This window comes from Leptosomus discolor, unplaced genomic scaffold (genome assembly GCF_034619465.1).
Source record: "Leptosomus discolor isolate bLepDis1 unplaced genomic scaffold, bLepDis1.hap2 HAP2_SCAFFOLD_182, whole genome shotgun sequence".
Taxonomy (NCBI): Eukaryota; Metazoa; Chordata; class Aves; order Leptosomiformes; family Leptosomidae; genus Leptosomus; species Leptosomus discolor.
Window position 1 is genome coordinate 45,804 of NW_028237774.1, and position 13,284 is coordinate 59,087.

A 13,284-nucleotide genomic window follows, 5' to 3' on the forward strand; every position below is an offset into this window, starting at 1 on the left:
TGCAAAACCTTCCCCAAAATGGGCAAAATCTTCCCCAAAACGGCAAAATCTTCCCCAAAACGGGCAAAATCTTCCCCAAAATGGGCAAAACCTTCCCCAAAACGGGCAAAATCTTCCCCAAAATGGGCAAAACCTTCCCCAAAACGGGCAAAACCTTCCCCAAAACGGGCAAAAAGTCCCAGAAAAAGGGTAAAACCTTCCAAAAATGGGGAAAATCCACCCGAAAACAGCCCCCCCCCCCCCCAAACTGGGACCCTCCCAAACTGGGACCCCCCCTAAACTGGGACACCCCCCCCCCCACTGACCTGAGCGGCGGCGTGTCGGGGGCTGGGCCCCCCCGGCCTTCACCCCCCCCCTCCTCCTCCTCCTCCTCGGGGTCGGGGCGCCCGGGGGGGGCCTCGGCGCAGAGCGGGGCCAGGAGCCCCCCCAGGACGGGGGCCAGGAGCCCCCCCCGCAGCAGCGCCTGCACCAGTGCCCCCAGTATGGCCCAGCGCCTTCCCAGTACGGCCCAGGGCCCCCCCCCCCCGTGGCCTCCCAGTGCCTTCCCAGTATGACCTAGTGCCCCTCCAGTGCCCCCCGCCTTCCCCAGCATATCCCAGTGCCCCCCCAGTGCCCCCCACCTCCCCCAGCACATCCCAGTGCCCTCCCACTACACCCCAGTCACCTCCCAGCACCCCTTACTACGGACACCCCTGCCCTCCCAGTATACCCGACACCTCCCAGTATGGCTCAGATCCCCCCTCCCAGTTCACTCCCGCTTCCCCCTGTATATCCTAGGGCCCCCCCAGTACACCCCAGTCACCCCCCAGTGCCTCCCAGTGCCTTTCCAGCACCCCCCAGTATGGTCCAGTGCCCTCCCAGCACCCCCCAGTATGGCCCAGTGCCCTTCCAGCGCCCCCCAGTATGGCCCAGTGCCTTTCCAGCACCCCCCAGTATGGCCCAGTGCCCTCCCAGCGCCCCCCAGTATGGCCCAGTGCCCTTCCAGCACCCCCCAGTATGGCCCAGTGCCCTCCCAGCGCCCCCCAGTATGGCTCAGATCCCCCCCAGCCTACTCTCACTCCCCCCAATACTCCCCAGTGCCCCCCCCCCAGTATAACCCAGTACCCCCTCACTACCCTCCCAGCGGGTCCCAACGCCCCCCAGTCCATCCCAGTACCCTCCCAGCTCACCTTGGGGCGCTTCTGGGCGAGGAAGGTGACGGTGGCCAAGGCCCTGACCCGCACGGCGTCACCCCGGGACTCGTCCCCCCCGACCTGCGGGACGGGACGGCTGGGTGCCCCCCCGGGACCCCCCCTGCCCCCCCGGGACCCCTCCCTGCCCCCCGGGACCCCCCCCGGGGTTACCTGCAGGCAAAGGTCAAGCAGGGGTCGGAGGTGAGGGGTCACGGCGGCGGGGTCGGCCTCCAGGAACTCATCCAGCACCTCCAGGGCCTCGGCCCCTCGCTCCTGGGGGGGGGACGACAGGACACCCCAAATTTTGTGTGGGCGGGGGGGGCCTCGAAACCGCCGAGAGAACCCTCGAAACCGCCCCAAACCGCCCTTGAAACAGCCACAATGCCCCCCCCCCCCCCGGGGATGCCCTGAAACCCTGCGAATGGTTTCAAGGCCCCCCCCCCCCCCGCCAGCCCAGGGAGCCCCTGGGGAGCCTTGAAACCACCAAAAAGATGCCGAAATTCTTTGGGGGTGCCCTGAGATGGCCCCGAGAGCGTGTAAATGGGGAAAGTCTTCCCCAAAATGGGGAAAATTCCCCCCCAAATAAGGGAAAACTTTCCTAAACCATAAAAAGTCTCCATGAAAAGGGGGAAAATCCCTCCAAAAGTGGGAAAAATCCCCTAAAAATACAGAAAAGACTTGTCAAAATATCTAATATTTTCCCCAAAATAGCAAAAATCATTCTCAAACAGATCAAATCCCCAAAAAATAGATAAGACTTGCCAAAAATCAGAAAAATCTACCTTAAAAATTATGAAATCCTCCCTAAAACAGAGAAAACCTAAAAAAAATGGGAAAATCTCCAGGAAAACGGGGAAAATTCACCCCAAATGGAAAAACCTCTCACAAAACGAGGAAAAACTCCCCCCTACAATACAAACCCACCCAGAAAATGGGAAGAATTCCTCAGAAAATGGGGCTAATCCTTCCAAAATAGAGAAAAACTTCCAAAAAATAACAAAAATCGCTCCGGCTGGATAAAGCGTTCTCCAAAACGAGGAAAACTCCGCGCAAAACGGGAAAATGCCCCAGAAAATGGAGCAAACTTCCAAAAAATGGGGAAAATCCCCTCTGAAACAACGAAAATCCCCCCAAAACCGGGAAAAACTTTGGCAAACCAGGGAAAAGCTCCTTGAAAATGGGGAATCCCCAAACAAAACGGTGCCAACCCCCCCCAAAACGGCCCAGAGCCCCCCCAAACCCCCCCCTCCCCCCCCCAAATCACCTCATCAGCGTCGAGCAGCGTCTTCAGGGCCGCCAGGATGTCGGGGAGCAGCGACCGCAGCAGCTCCTGGGGGAAAAAGGGCCAAAAAAAGGGGGTGGGGGGGGGCCCCGAAACTGCCCCAGGGCACCCCAACCTCCCCCCGGGCCCGAAATGGGTCTCAAAACGGCCGGTTTGGGCCTTAAAAATCGCCATTTCGAGGCGCTTTTGTTGGGGTTCAGGAGCTGCGAAACCGCCGCTTTGGGGTTCCCTGAAACTGCCATTTGGGGGGGGGCTCTACACCCGTTTTGGGGCTGAAAACCACCGTTTTGGTAAGCCCGAGCTGTGGCTCCCCGAAACGCTCCTTTTGGGGCTGATAATGATCTTTTGGGGGAACCTTGAAACCACCGTTCATTGGGGTGGACTCGAAACCACCGTTTGAGGGGAAACCCCCCGAAATCGCCCCCACTCACCGTCTGGGTGTCCCCCAACATGGCCGCCAGCCCCCCCAGGGCCCGCAGGCTGTAGGCCATGGGGCCGGGGGGCACCCCAGGAGCGAGGGCCCCCCGACACAGGGCGGCCAGGGCGGGACCGTGGGGGGCCAGGGCTTGGGGGGCCGTCTCCAGCGCCGCGCTCAGCACCAGCAGGGCCGCCTGGGGGAGCAAAACGGGGTGGGGGGAGCCTCGAAACCGCCATTAACTGCCACCCTCTCCTCCAAACTGTGCTACTAGGGAAATGCAGGGGGTCAAAATGGGATGGGGGAGCCTCGAAACCGCCATTAACTGCCACCCTCCAAACTGTGTCAATAGGGCAATGTGGAGGGAGCAAAATGGGGCAGGGGAGCCTTGAAACCGCCATTAACTGCCACCCTCTGCTACTAGGGAAATGCAGGGGGTCAAAATGGGGTGGGGGAGCCTTGAAACCGCCATTAACTGCCACCCTCCCCTCCAAACTGTGTCAATGGGGCAATGTGGAGGGAGCAAAATGGGTCGGAGGAGCCTCGAAACCGCCATTAACTGTCACCGTCCACTCCAAACTGTGTCAATGGGGCAATGCGGGGGGTCAAAATGGGGTGGGGGAGCCTCGAAACTGCCATTAACTGCCACCCTCCCCTCCAAACTGTGCTACTAGGGAAACGCAGGGGGTCAAAATGGGGTGGGGGGAGCCTCGAAACCACCATTAACTGCCACCCTCCAAATTGTGTCACTGGGGCAAGGCAGGGGGTCAAAATGGGATGGGGGAGCCTCGAAACCGCCATTAACTGCCCCTCCTCCCTCCGAACTGGGTCAGTGGGGCAAAAATGGGGCGGGGGGAGCCCGCTTACCTCCTGGCGGGGGGGCCGGGGGTCCCGGGCCGCCTCCTGCACCCACGTGCCGGGGTCCCCAGGCGCTGAGCCCCCCCCGGCGCAGCACCAGCGCCCCCAGTTGGGCCAGAGCCACCGTCACTGCGTGCCTGGGGGGGCGGGGGGGGGGGGAGACGGGACGGACAAGGGGTCAGGGGGGGTTTGAAACCACCCCCCACTTGGGGGGGACAACCCAAAGCTGCCATTACTGGAGGGGGAACAGCCCGAAACTGCCGGTTTTGGGGGGACACACCTCAAAACCACCAGTATTGGGGGGGGACACCTCGAAACTGCTACCGTATCAGAGGGACACACCTTGAAACTATCATTACAGGAGAGAGAGCACCCTGAAACTGCCACTATTGCAGAGAACACCTCGAAACCGCCACTATTCATGGGGCAGGGGGTGGATACTTCAAAACTGCCACTATTTCTCAGGGACACCTTGAAACTGCCACTATTCGCAAGGGTGATGCCTCGAAACCACCATTATTTCTTGGGGATGCCTTGAAACCGCCGCTATTCGCTGGGGGGACGCCTCAAAACTGCCAATATTCGTGGTGGGGGACGCCTCGAAACCGCCACTATTCGCAGGGGGGACGCCTCAAAACCGCCACTATTTGCAGGGGGGACGCCTCGAAACCGCCACCATTCGCAGGGGGAGACGCCTCGAAACCGCCACCATTCGCAGGGGGGGACGCCTCGAAACCGCCACTATTTCTCAGGGACGCCTCGAAACCACCACTATTAGCAGGTGGGACACCTCGAAACCGCCACTATTTCTCAGGGACGCCTCAAAACCGTCACTATTCACAGGTGGGACACCTCGAAACTGCCACCATTCGCAAGGGGGGACGCCTCGAAACCACCACTATTTCACAGGGCGGACGCCTCGAAACCGCCACTATTTCACAGGGACGCCTTGAAACCGCCACTATTAGCACGTGGGACACCTCGAAACCGCCACTATTTCTCAGGGACGCCTCGAAACCGCCACTATTCGCACTCACTCCGTCTCCCGCTCCAGAGCTTCGGCCAACAGCACCGGGAGCCTGCGGGGGGGGGGTAGTGATAGCAGAGCTTAGCCCCGCCCCCTCTTTAAGCCCCGCCCCCCCCTCCCCCCCGAGCACCCACCTCTGGCGCAGGGCCGGGTCCAGCCGCCGCCACCCCCTCAGGAGCCGCCGCCGCAGCAGCACCGCGGCCATTTGCCGGACCTGGGGGGGGGGACACACACACACACCCCCCCCCACCGGGGGGGGGGGAGGGAAAGGGTCGGGGGAGCCCCAAAACCCTCGGGGGGGTGGGGTGGGGGTGAAGGGGGGTGGGATTTGGGGGCCGCACCTGGGGCCGGGGGGCGGCGGTGAGGAGGAGGCCGAGGCGGGCGGGGGTCTGGGGGTCGGCGAAGGCCTCGCGGAGGCGGGCGGTGGCCTGAGGGGGGGGGGTGGGGTGGGGGTCAGCGGGGGGGTTGGGGGGGGTCTCCCCATCCCCCTCCCCCCCCCTTTGGGTGCCCGTTACCCGGCGGATGACGTCACTGTCGGGCTCCAGCAGCTCCGCGAGGAGCCGCTCCAAGTCGGGCGCCGCCATTTTGGGAGGGGCGGGGCGGAAGAGGCGGGGACAAGGCCGCTCCGGCCGCCCTGGAGGACTCGCCGGAGGGCGACTCGCTGGTGCGCTCTTAAAAGGGCGACGGCTGCGCGGGGTTGGGGGGGGGTGGGCCCCACGCGCTCTCTTAAAAGGGCAACGTCATCCCCCCGCCGCCCCCCCGCCCCCATATGACATCACAGAGCAGAATGGTGACATCACCGAGAACCTTTATTAAATAGGGGACCGTGCACGGGAGAACAACCTCAGAGCGGGTTGAATGCAGGAGGGCGGGGGTGGGCTCCTCCCCCGGCCCCCTCCTGGGCGGGGCTAAGGGAGAGGCGTGGCGTCCTGCGCGAACCCCGCCCCCTCACCGCGGCGCCCCTCCCCCCCGCAGGGCAAGGACAAGATGGAGGACGGAGCCGCCCTGGATCTTGTAGTCGGCCGCTGTCTTCTCGTCGTTCCTGGGGGCGGGGGAGGGGACATGTCACCCTGTGCCCCGCCCCTTCGGCCGAACCCGCCCTTTCCTAAGCCCCGCCTCCTTTCATCCCCACCCCTTCACAGCCACACCCCCCCACACCGACCACACCCATCGCAAGCCCCTCCCCTTACAGCCAATGCCTTGTAACCCCCCACCCCCAGTCAAGCCCCTCCCTATAGACCACACCCTAGAAGCCCCTCCCCCATGTCGACCACACCCACTGCAAGCCCCTCCCCTTATGGACCACACCTGACACTGGCCACCCCCACCACAAGGCCACTCCCCTTAAGAGACCACGCCCCCTTTAACAAGCCCCACTCCTCCCCATGCGCATCCCCACCCCCACCCAAGCCCCACCCCTCTCGCCTTTTAACCCCGCCCCACAAGCCCCACCCCCCTCCCCAAGCCCCACCCCCTCAGGCCCCGCCCCTCACATCTGCTTGCCGCTGTAGATGAGGCGCTGCTGCTGGGGGGGGATCCCCTCCTTCTCCTCCACCCGCTCCTTGATCCGCTCCACCTGCCCCGGGGCATCATGGGATGGCGGAGGACCAACCCAGGGCACCATGGGATGCGGGAGGACCGCCCCAGGGGATGATGGGATGGAGGAGGACCGCCCCGGGGGATTATGGGACGGCAGAGGACCTCCTCAGGGCATCACGAGATGGCGGAGAACGGCCCCGAGGCATCATGGGATGGAGAAGTACTGCCCCAGGGGATGATGGGATGGCGGAGGACCAACCCAGGGCAACATGGGAGGGTGGAGGATCGCCCCAGGGAATCATGGGATGGAGGAGGACCACCCCAGGGCATCATGGGATGGAAGAACACTGCCCCAGGGGATCATGGGATGGTGGAGGGCCGCCCCAGGGCACCATGGGATGGCGGAGGACCGCCCCGAGGCATCATGGGATGGAGAAGTACTGCCCCAGGGGATGATGGGATGGAGGAAGACTGCCCCAGGGGATGATGGGATGGTGGAGGACCAACCCAGGGGATGATGGGACGGAGGAAGACCGCCCCAGGGGATGATGGGATGGCGGAAGACCAACCCAGGGCGATATGGGAGGGTGGAGGATCGCCCCAGGGAATCTTGGGATAGAGGAGGACCGCCCCAGGGCATCATGGGATGCAGGAGGATCACCCCAGAGGATCATGGGATGGACAAGGACCGCCCCAGGAGATGATGGGATGGCGGAAGACCAACCCAAAGGACCATGGGATGGAGGAGGACCAACCCAGGGGATCATGGGAGGGTGGAGGACCAACCCAGGGAATCATGGGATAGAGGAGGATCGCCCCAGAGGATCATGGGATGGACAAGGACCAACCCAGGGGATGATGGGATGGCGGAAGACCAACCCAAAGGACCATGGGATGGTGGAGGACCAACCCAGGGGATCATGGGATGGTGGAGGACCAACCCAGGGTGACATGGGAGGGTGGAGGATCGCCCCAGGGAATCATGGGATAGAGGAGGACCACCCCAGGACACCATGGGATGCAGGAGGACCGCCCCAGAGGATCATGGGATGCAGAAGGACCGCCCCAGGGGATGATGGGATTACAGAAGACCAACCCAGGGCGACATGGGATGGCGGAGGACCAACCCAGGGGATCATGGGAGGGTGGAGGATCTCCCCAGGGCATCATGGGATGGAAGAACACTGCCCCAGGGCATCATGGGATGGAGGAGGACCGCCCCAGGGGATGATGGGATGGCAGTGGACCGCCCCAGGGCATCATGGGATGCAGGAGGACCACCCCAGGGGATCACCGGTGGCACCCCGCACACCGTGCCCGCCCCCCCCCCCCCCCCGCCGCCTTGCCCCGGAGCATCATGGGACGGCAGGGCGGCGCTCAAGGCATGCTGGGAAGGGGGCGGGGCCTCCTACCTTGTCCGTGGGCTCGATGTCGATCTCGATCTCTTTCCCCGTCAGAGTCTGGGGGGGGGGGGGGGGGGGGGAGGACCCCGTTAGGGTGCCATACCCACAATGCCCCGGGGCAAACCCCCCCCCCCCCGCATTCCCACAATGCCCCGCGGCGCGGCCTACACACAAACACCCCCCCCGGGCCTCTCCCCCCCCTCGCCCTCACGGCCCCACCTTCACTTTGATCAGCATCGTGGCCGCGCCGGCTCCTCTCTCCTCGGCCGGAACCGGAAATGACCCCTCCGAGCACCGCCCACGACGTCACTTCCCTCCACCCCCCACCCCCCCCCCCACCGGGACGCCGCGGCCCAGCGCTTCCCGCCGGTAACACAAAATGGCGGCGGCCGCCCCGCGCGGGGGCAGCCGGGAGCTGTAGTTCCACGCCCCTCCCTTCCATTCCCGCCACTCCGCGCGCTATTGGCCGGCGCCTCCGCCGCGCCGCCGCGCCGCGGCCAATCAACGCGTAAAGGCCCGCCCCGCCGCCGGAGCGCACCATTGCGGCGCGGGGTAGAGGGGGGTGGGAGCGGGGGGGCAAAAATGGTGGTTTAACCCCTAAACTTGGCGGTTTTGGGACTCAATCCTATCGTGCCCCACGATCCGACCCTCCTCAGCCCCGCTGTGCTCCCATTGGCCGCCCCTTTCCCTCCTAAAAACCTATTGGTCCATTTAAACCACCCCTCCCTCCACTCCAGAGCATGGTATGGCCCCATTGAGGGCAATAGGCGGGATGGGTGAAACCACGTGAGTTTCGGGGGGAACCAATGGGGCGCGAGCGCGGCGAGGATGGACCAATGGGATGGCGGGGGGGGCGGAGCCACAAGGCGAGCGGGGCGGGGTCTGCTCACAATGTGGCAGCGGAGCCATCGCTATGGCTCCTTATTTAGCAGCGGCCTGGGGACGGCAAGGGGGGAGGGGCAATTAACATCGCGGTAATTAGGGGGGTAATTAAGAGCGGGGCACTCACCGGAGGGGGGCAGGGCGCGGCGGGAGAGGGGCAGGGCCCGAGCCTGGAGGAAACAAAGGGTGATTAACTGCCCCCCTGCTCGTAATTGCCCCACTCTTGGTCGCTAATTAACACCCCCCCCCCCGAGCCCTAATTGCCCCCCAGCCCCCTAATTATCCCCCCAGCCCCCTAATTACCACATCCTTGGTCATCATTTGCCCCCCCCCCCCTCCAACCCCCCAGATGCCTAGTTACATCCTTGGATGCTAATTAACCCCCCCAGAGCCCTAATTGCCCCCCAGCCCCCTAATTACCCCCCCAGCCCCCTAATTACCACATCCTTGGTCATCATTTGCACACCACCCCCCCCCCCCCCCCCCCCCCCCCCCCCCCCGCCTCCAACCCCCCCAGATGCCTAATTACATCCTTGGATGCTAATTAACCCCCCCAGAGCCCTAATTACCCCATCCTCGCTCACTAATTGCCCCTGCAGAGCCCTAATTGCCCCCCCAGCCCCCTGTTTACCCCCCCCCCCCCCCTCCCCGGGCCACCCCCCCACCTTTCTGCGGGGGTAATCGTCATCCTCCGAGTCACTGATGATGTCATCGACAAACTCTGCATGGGAAAAAGGCGGGTCAGGGCGGGGCCTGGCTGCCTTGGCCCCGCCCCGGGGCGGGGCCAGAGTCCCCTCCCCCTCATTACTGACCCAAGCGTGGCGGCTTGAGTGGGTGGAGCCTCCGGAGGCCTGGGCGGGGCCTTGGTCTGGAAGGGGCGGAGCCAGGAAGGGGGAAAAAGGTGGTCATTAGGGAAAAGGGGTGGAGCTTAACGAGCCAAGGGGGCGGGGCTACTCACTGGTTGGGCGGCTCCTGGCGGAGGGATCCAGGTGTCCGGGCGGCGGCAGCGCGGGGGCGGGGCACAGGCCCTGGGGGAGGGGTTTGGAGTTGGGTGGGGCCACACCCACCACAAAAGCCCCGCCCCTTGGCACAAAGACCCACCCCTTTCGCCCGCCCTTGCCTTAGGCCCCGCCCCCTGCGCTAAGCCCCACCTACCGCAGTAGACATGGCCCATGTCAGCCAGGTACTGGCTCAGGATTGGCAGGTCGCAGGGGCGGAGCCCGGGAGGGGCGTGGCTCCACACCACCTCCTGGAGCTGGGGGGCGGGGAAAGGGTGGGGTCAAGGGGGGGAGGGCGGGGCCGAGACCAAGCCCCGCCCTCTCCCTCAGCCCCACCCCATCCCATGAACCAATGCCGCCCCCTGCATTTGAGCCCCACCCCCTCCCAGTCAGACCGTAGCGCCCTCCCACCCCCAAGCCCCACCCCTCCGCAGGCCCCGCCCCTCGAGGCCCCGCCCCCCTCCCCCAGGCCCCGCCCACCTGGCGCAGGTCGGGGGGGGGCAGGGCGCTCTCCAGCCGCTGCAGGTACTCGTGGAAGAGGCTCTCGAGCGCCCGCAGGAACGGCTCCCCGTACTCCTGCCCCGCCGGGCCCTGGGGATACTGGGAGGCACTGGGGGGGTACTGGGAGGCCCCCCTGGTGAACCCAGGACCCGTCGGGAGGGACTGGGAGGGGGCTAGGGGGTCACTGGGAGGCGACGAGAGGGCACTGGGAGGCATTTGGGGGACGGTGGGGCAGACTGGGTGGGATTTGGGGTTACTGGGGTAAACTGGGAGGGCACTGGGAGATGCTGGGATGTCCCCTGGCAGATCCCCAGGGCACCCAGGACCTGCTGAGAGGGAGTGGGAAGCAATGGGAGGACACTCTGAGCAGACTGTGGTGTGCTATGGGGAACTGGGAAGGGACTGGGGAGCACTGGGAGGGCATTGGGAGAAACTGGGAGGCAGGGGGAAGGCACTCAGGGGAACCAGCTGGCAGCAGGAAACACTGGGAGACACCGGGAGGCACTGGGAGGGCACATTGGGCAGACTCGGGGATGCTGTGGGGAACTGGGAAGGAACTGGAGAGCACTGGGAGGGCACTGGGAGGAACTGGGAGGGCACTGAGGGGAACTAGGTGGCAGCAGGAGGCACTGGGAGACACCGGGAGCCACTCGAAGCAATGGGACGGCACTTTAGGCAGACCATGGGGGACTGGGATGGGACTGGGGAGCACTGGGAGGGCACTGGGAAGAACTGGGAGGCAGCAGAACGGCACTGAAGGGCACTGGGTGGCAGCAGGGGGCACTGGGAGGCCCTGGGGAGCTACTGGGAGGCCCTGGGGAGCTACTGGGTGGGCACCGGGGAGTTACTGGTCCGTACTGGGAGGCACTGGGAGGGCACTGGTCCATACTGGGAGGTACCTGCAGGTAGGCAGCCCGCCGCCCGCGGTCGGCCAGCAGTGCCAGCACCAGCTCGCGGAAGCTCTCCTGCGCCTCCCCCACCATCGCCAGCTCCTGGGGGGTCTGGGGGGGACATGGGGAGGGGTGGGGTGTGGGGGCACCCCTGGGACCTCCCCTCCCCCCCCCCCCCGGCCATCACTCACGGCCTGGGCGTGGCCAGCGGCTGGCTCCACCCCCTCGGGGAAGAAGGAGTCGATGGCGTCGAAGATCTTCCCGTCGGGCTGGGCCTCCTGCAGCATCCGGACCACCACCTGCGAGGCAAGATGGCCGACGGGGGCGGGAAAGATGGCCGAAATGGGGGGGGGAAGATGGCCGACATGGGGGTGGGGAAAGATGGCCGGTGAGGGTGGAAAGATGGCTGACGGTAAGGGGGAAATATGGCTGAAATCGAGGGGAAAGATGGCCGACGGGGGCAGGAAAGATGGCTGAGGGGGGCAGGAAAGATGGCCAACGGGGGTGGGGAACATGGCCGACAGTGGGGGGAAAGATGGCCGACAGTAAGGGGGAAAGATGGCCGAAATGGGGGGGGGGAAGATGGCCAAAATGGGGGGGGGAAGATGGCCGACCGGGGCAGGAAAGATGGCCGACGGGGGACGACAGTGAGGGGAAAGATGGCGGAAATTGGGGGGGGAAAGATGGCCGACAGGGGGGCGGGGCATATGGCTGCCAGGAGGAAGGAGCACGGCAAGATGGCCGCTGGCCTTGGCAAGATGGCCGCCAGCCCCAGGGCGTGATGGGAAGATGGCCGCCAGCCCCGGGGCATGATGGGAAAGGGTGGCAGGATGGAGGTGGCGGCCATCTTGGAAAGGCAGAGAGGGTGGTGGGCAGGGGGTCAGCCATCTTGGGAGGAATATGGGCGGGGCGTCGGCCATCTTGGGGTGGGCGGGGCATGGCAGGGCGGGCTGTCAGCCATCTTGGGAGGAACATGGGCAGGGCGTCGGCCATCTTGGGGTGGGCGGGGCATGGCAGGGCGGGTTGTCAGCCATCTTGGGAGGAACACGGGCGGGCGTCGGCCATCTTGGGGTGGGCGGGGCATAGCAGGGCGGGTTGTCAGCCATCTTGGGAGGAACACGGGCGGGGCGTCAGCCATCTTGGGAAGCCGGGGCACAGCAGGGCGGGCTGTCAGCCATCTTGGGAGGAACATGGGCGGGGCATCGGCCATCTTGGGGTGGGCGGGGCATGGCAGGGCAGGTTGTCAGCCATCTTGGGAGGAACACGGGCGGGGCGTCAGCCATCTTGGAAGCCGGGGCATGGCAGGGCGGGCTGTCAGCCATCTTGGGAGGAACACAGGCGGGGCGTCGGCCATCTTGGAAGCCGGGGCATGGCAGGGCGGGCTGTCAGCCATCTTGGGAGGAACATGGGCGGGGCATCGGCCATCTTGGGGTGGGCGGTGCACGGCAGGGCGGGTTGTCAGCCATCTTGGGAGGACATGGGAGGGGATTCGGCCATCTTGGGGTGGGCAGGGCATAGCAGGGCGGGTTGTCAGCCATCTTGGGGGGAACACGGGCGGGGCGTCAGCCATCTTGGGAGGAACATGGGCGGGGGCATCGGCCATCTTGGGGTGGGCAGGGCATGGCAGGGCGGGGTTGTCAGCCATCTTGGGAGGAACACGGGCGGGGCGTCAGCCATCTTGGGGTGGGCGGGGATACTCACGGCGGCCTGCAGGCCGAGGCGCAGGCGGGCGCCATGTCGGAAGCGGACGGCGCCGGGGGCCGCCCGCCCCACGGCCTCCAGCAGCCCCAGCACCCGCGGGAACTGGCCAGGCTCCGCCCCCGCACCACGTGCCACGCCCCCGCCAGCGCCACCCGCAGGGCCACGCTGGGGCTGAGGGCGGCAGGGGGGGGAGGGGTCAGCGGGAGGCTCCGCCCCCGGCAGATAAACCACCCCCACGCCCCGTAGGCATGTCCACAGCTCAACAGCTCCGCCCCCAAGTGCGTAGCCCCGCCCCCGAATCGTAGACACGCCTATCGCACTATAGCCCCGCCCCCAGGCCCGTAGGCACGCCCACAGCTCAACAGCCCCGCCCCCAAGCGCGTAGCCCCGCCCCCGAATCGTAGACATGCCTATCGCACTATAGCCCCGCCCCCAGGCCCGTAGGCACGCCCACAGCTCAACAGCCCCGCCCCCGAATCGTAGACACGCCCATCGCACTATAGCCCCGCCCCCAGGCCCGTAGGCACGCCCACAGCTCAACAGCCCCGCCCCCGAATTGTAGACACGCCCATCGCACTATAGCCCCGCCCCCAGGCCCGTAGGCACGCCCACAGCT

At 65.5% G+C, this 13,284-nt stretch overlaps 1 protein-coding gene and 1 long non-coding RNA gene across 2 annotated transcripts in view; both read right to left on the reverse strand.

The window, feature by feature from the left end:
* LOC147412815 (V-type proton ATPase catalytic subunit A-like) overlaps window positions 1-2,441 on the reverse strand; it is a 5,539-nt gene extending 3,098 nt beyond the window's left edge. The window contains 5 exon segments of the mRNA XM_086480987.1: window positions 306-463; window positions 1,170-1,253; window positions 1,344-1,445; window positions 1,955-1,976; window positions 2,437-2,441. Of these exon segments, the coding sequence (XP_086337113.1) occupies window positions 306-463; window positions 1,170-1,253; window positions 1,344-1,445; window positions 1,955-1,976; window positions 2,437-2,441 (371 nt within the window).
* A 6,270-nt stretch (window positions 2,442-8,711) lies between these two features.
* On the reverse strand, window positions 8,712-9,574 carry LOC147412816 (uncharacterized). Its single transcript, XR_015184136.1, has 4 exons — window positions 9,537-9,574; window positions 9,391-9,446; window positions 9,244-9,299; window positions 8,712-8,748 (listed from the first exon to the last, which is right to left on the reverse strand). It is a non-coding gene; the product is annotated as an uncharacterized LOC147412816 (long non-coding RNA).
* Between the last annotated feature and the right edge of the window lie 3,710 nt (window positions 9,575-13,284).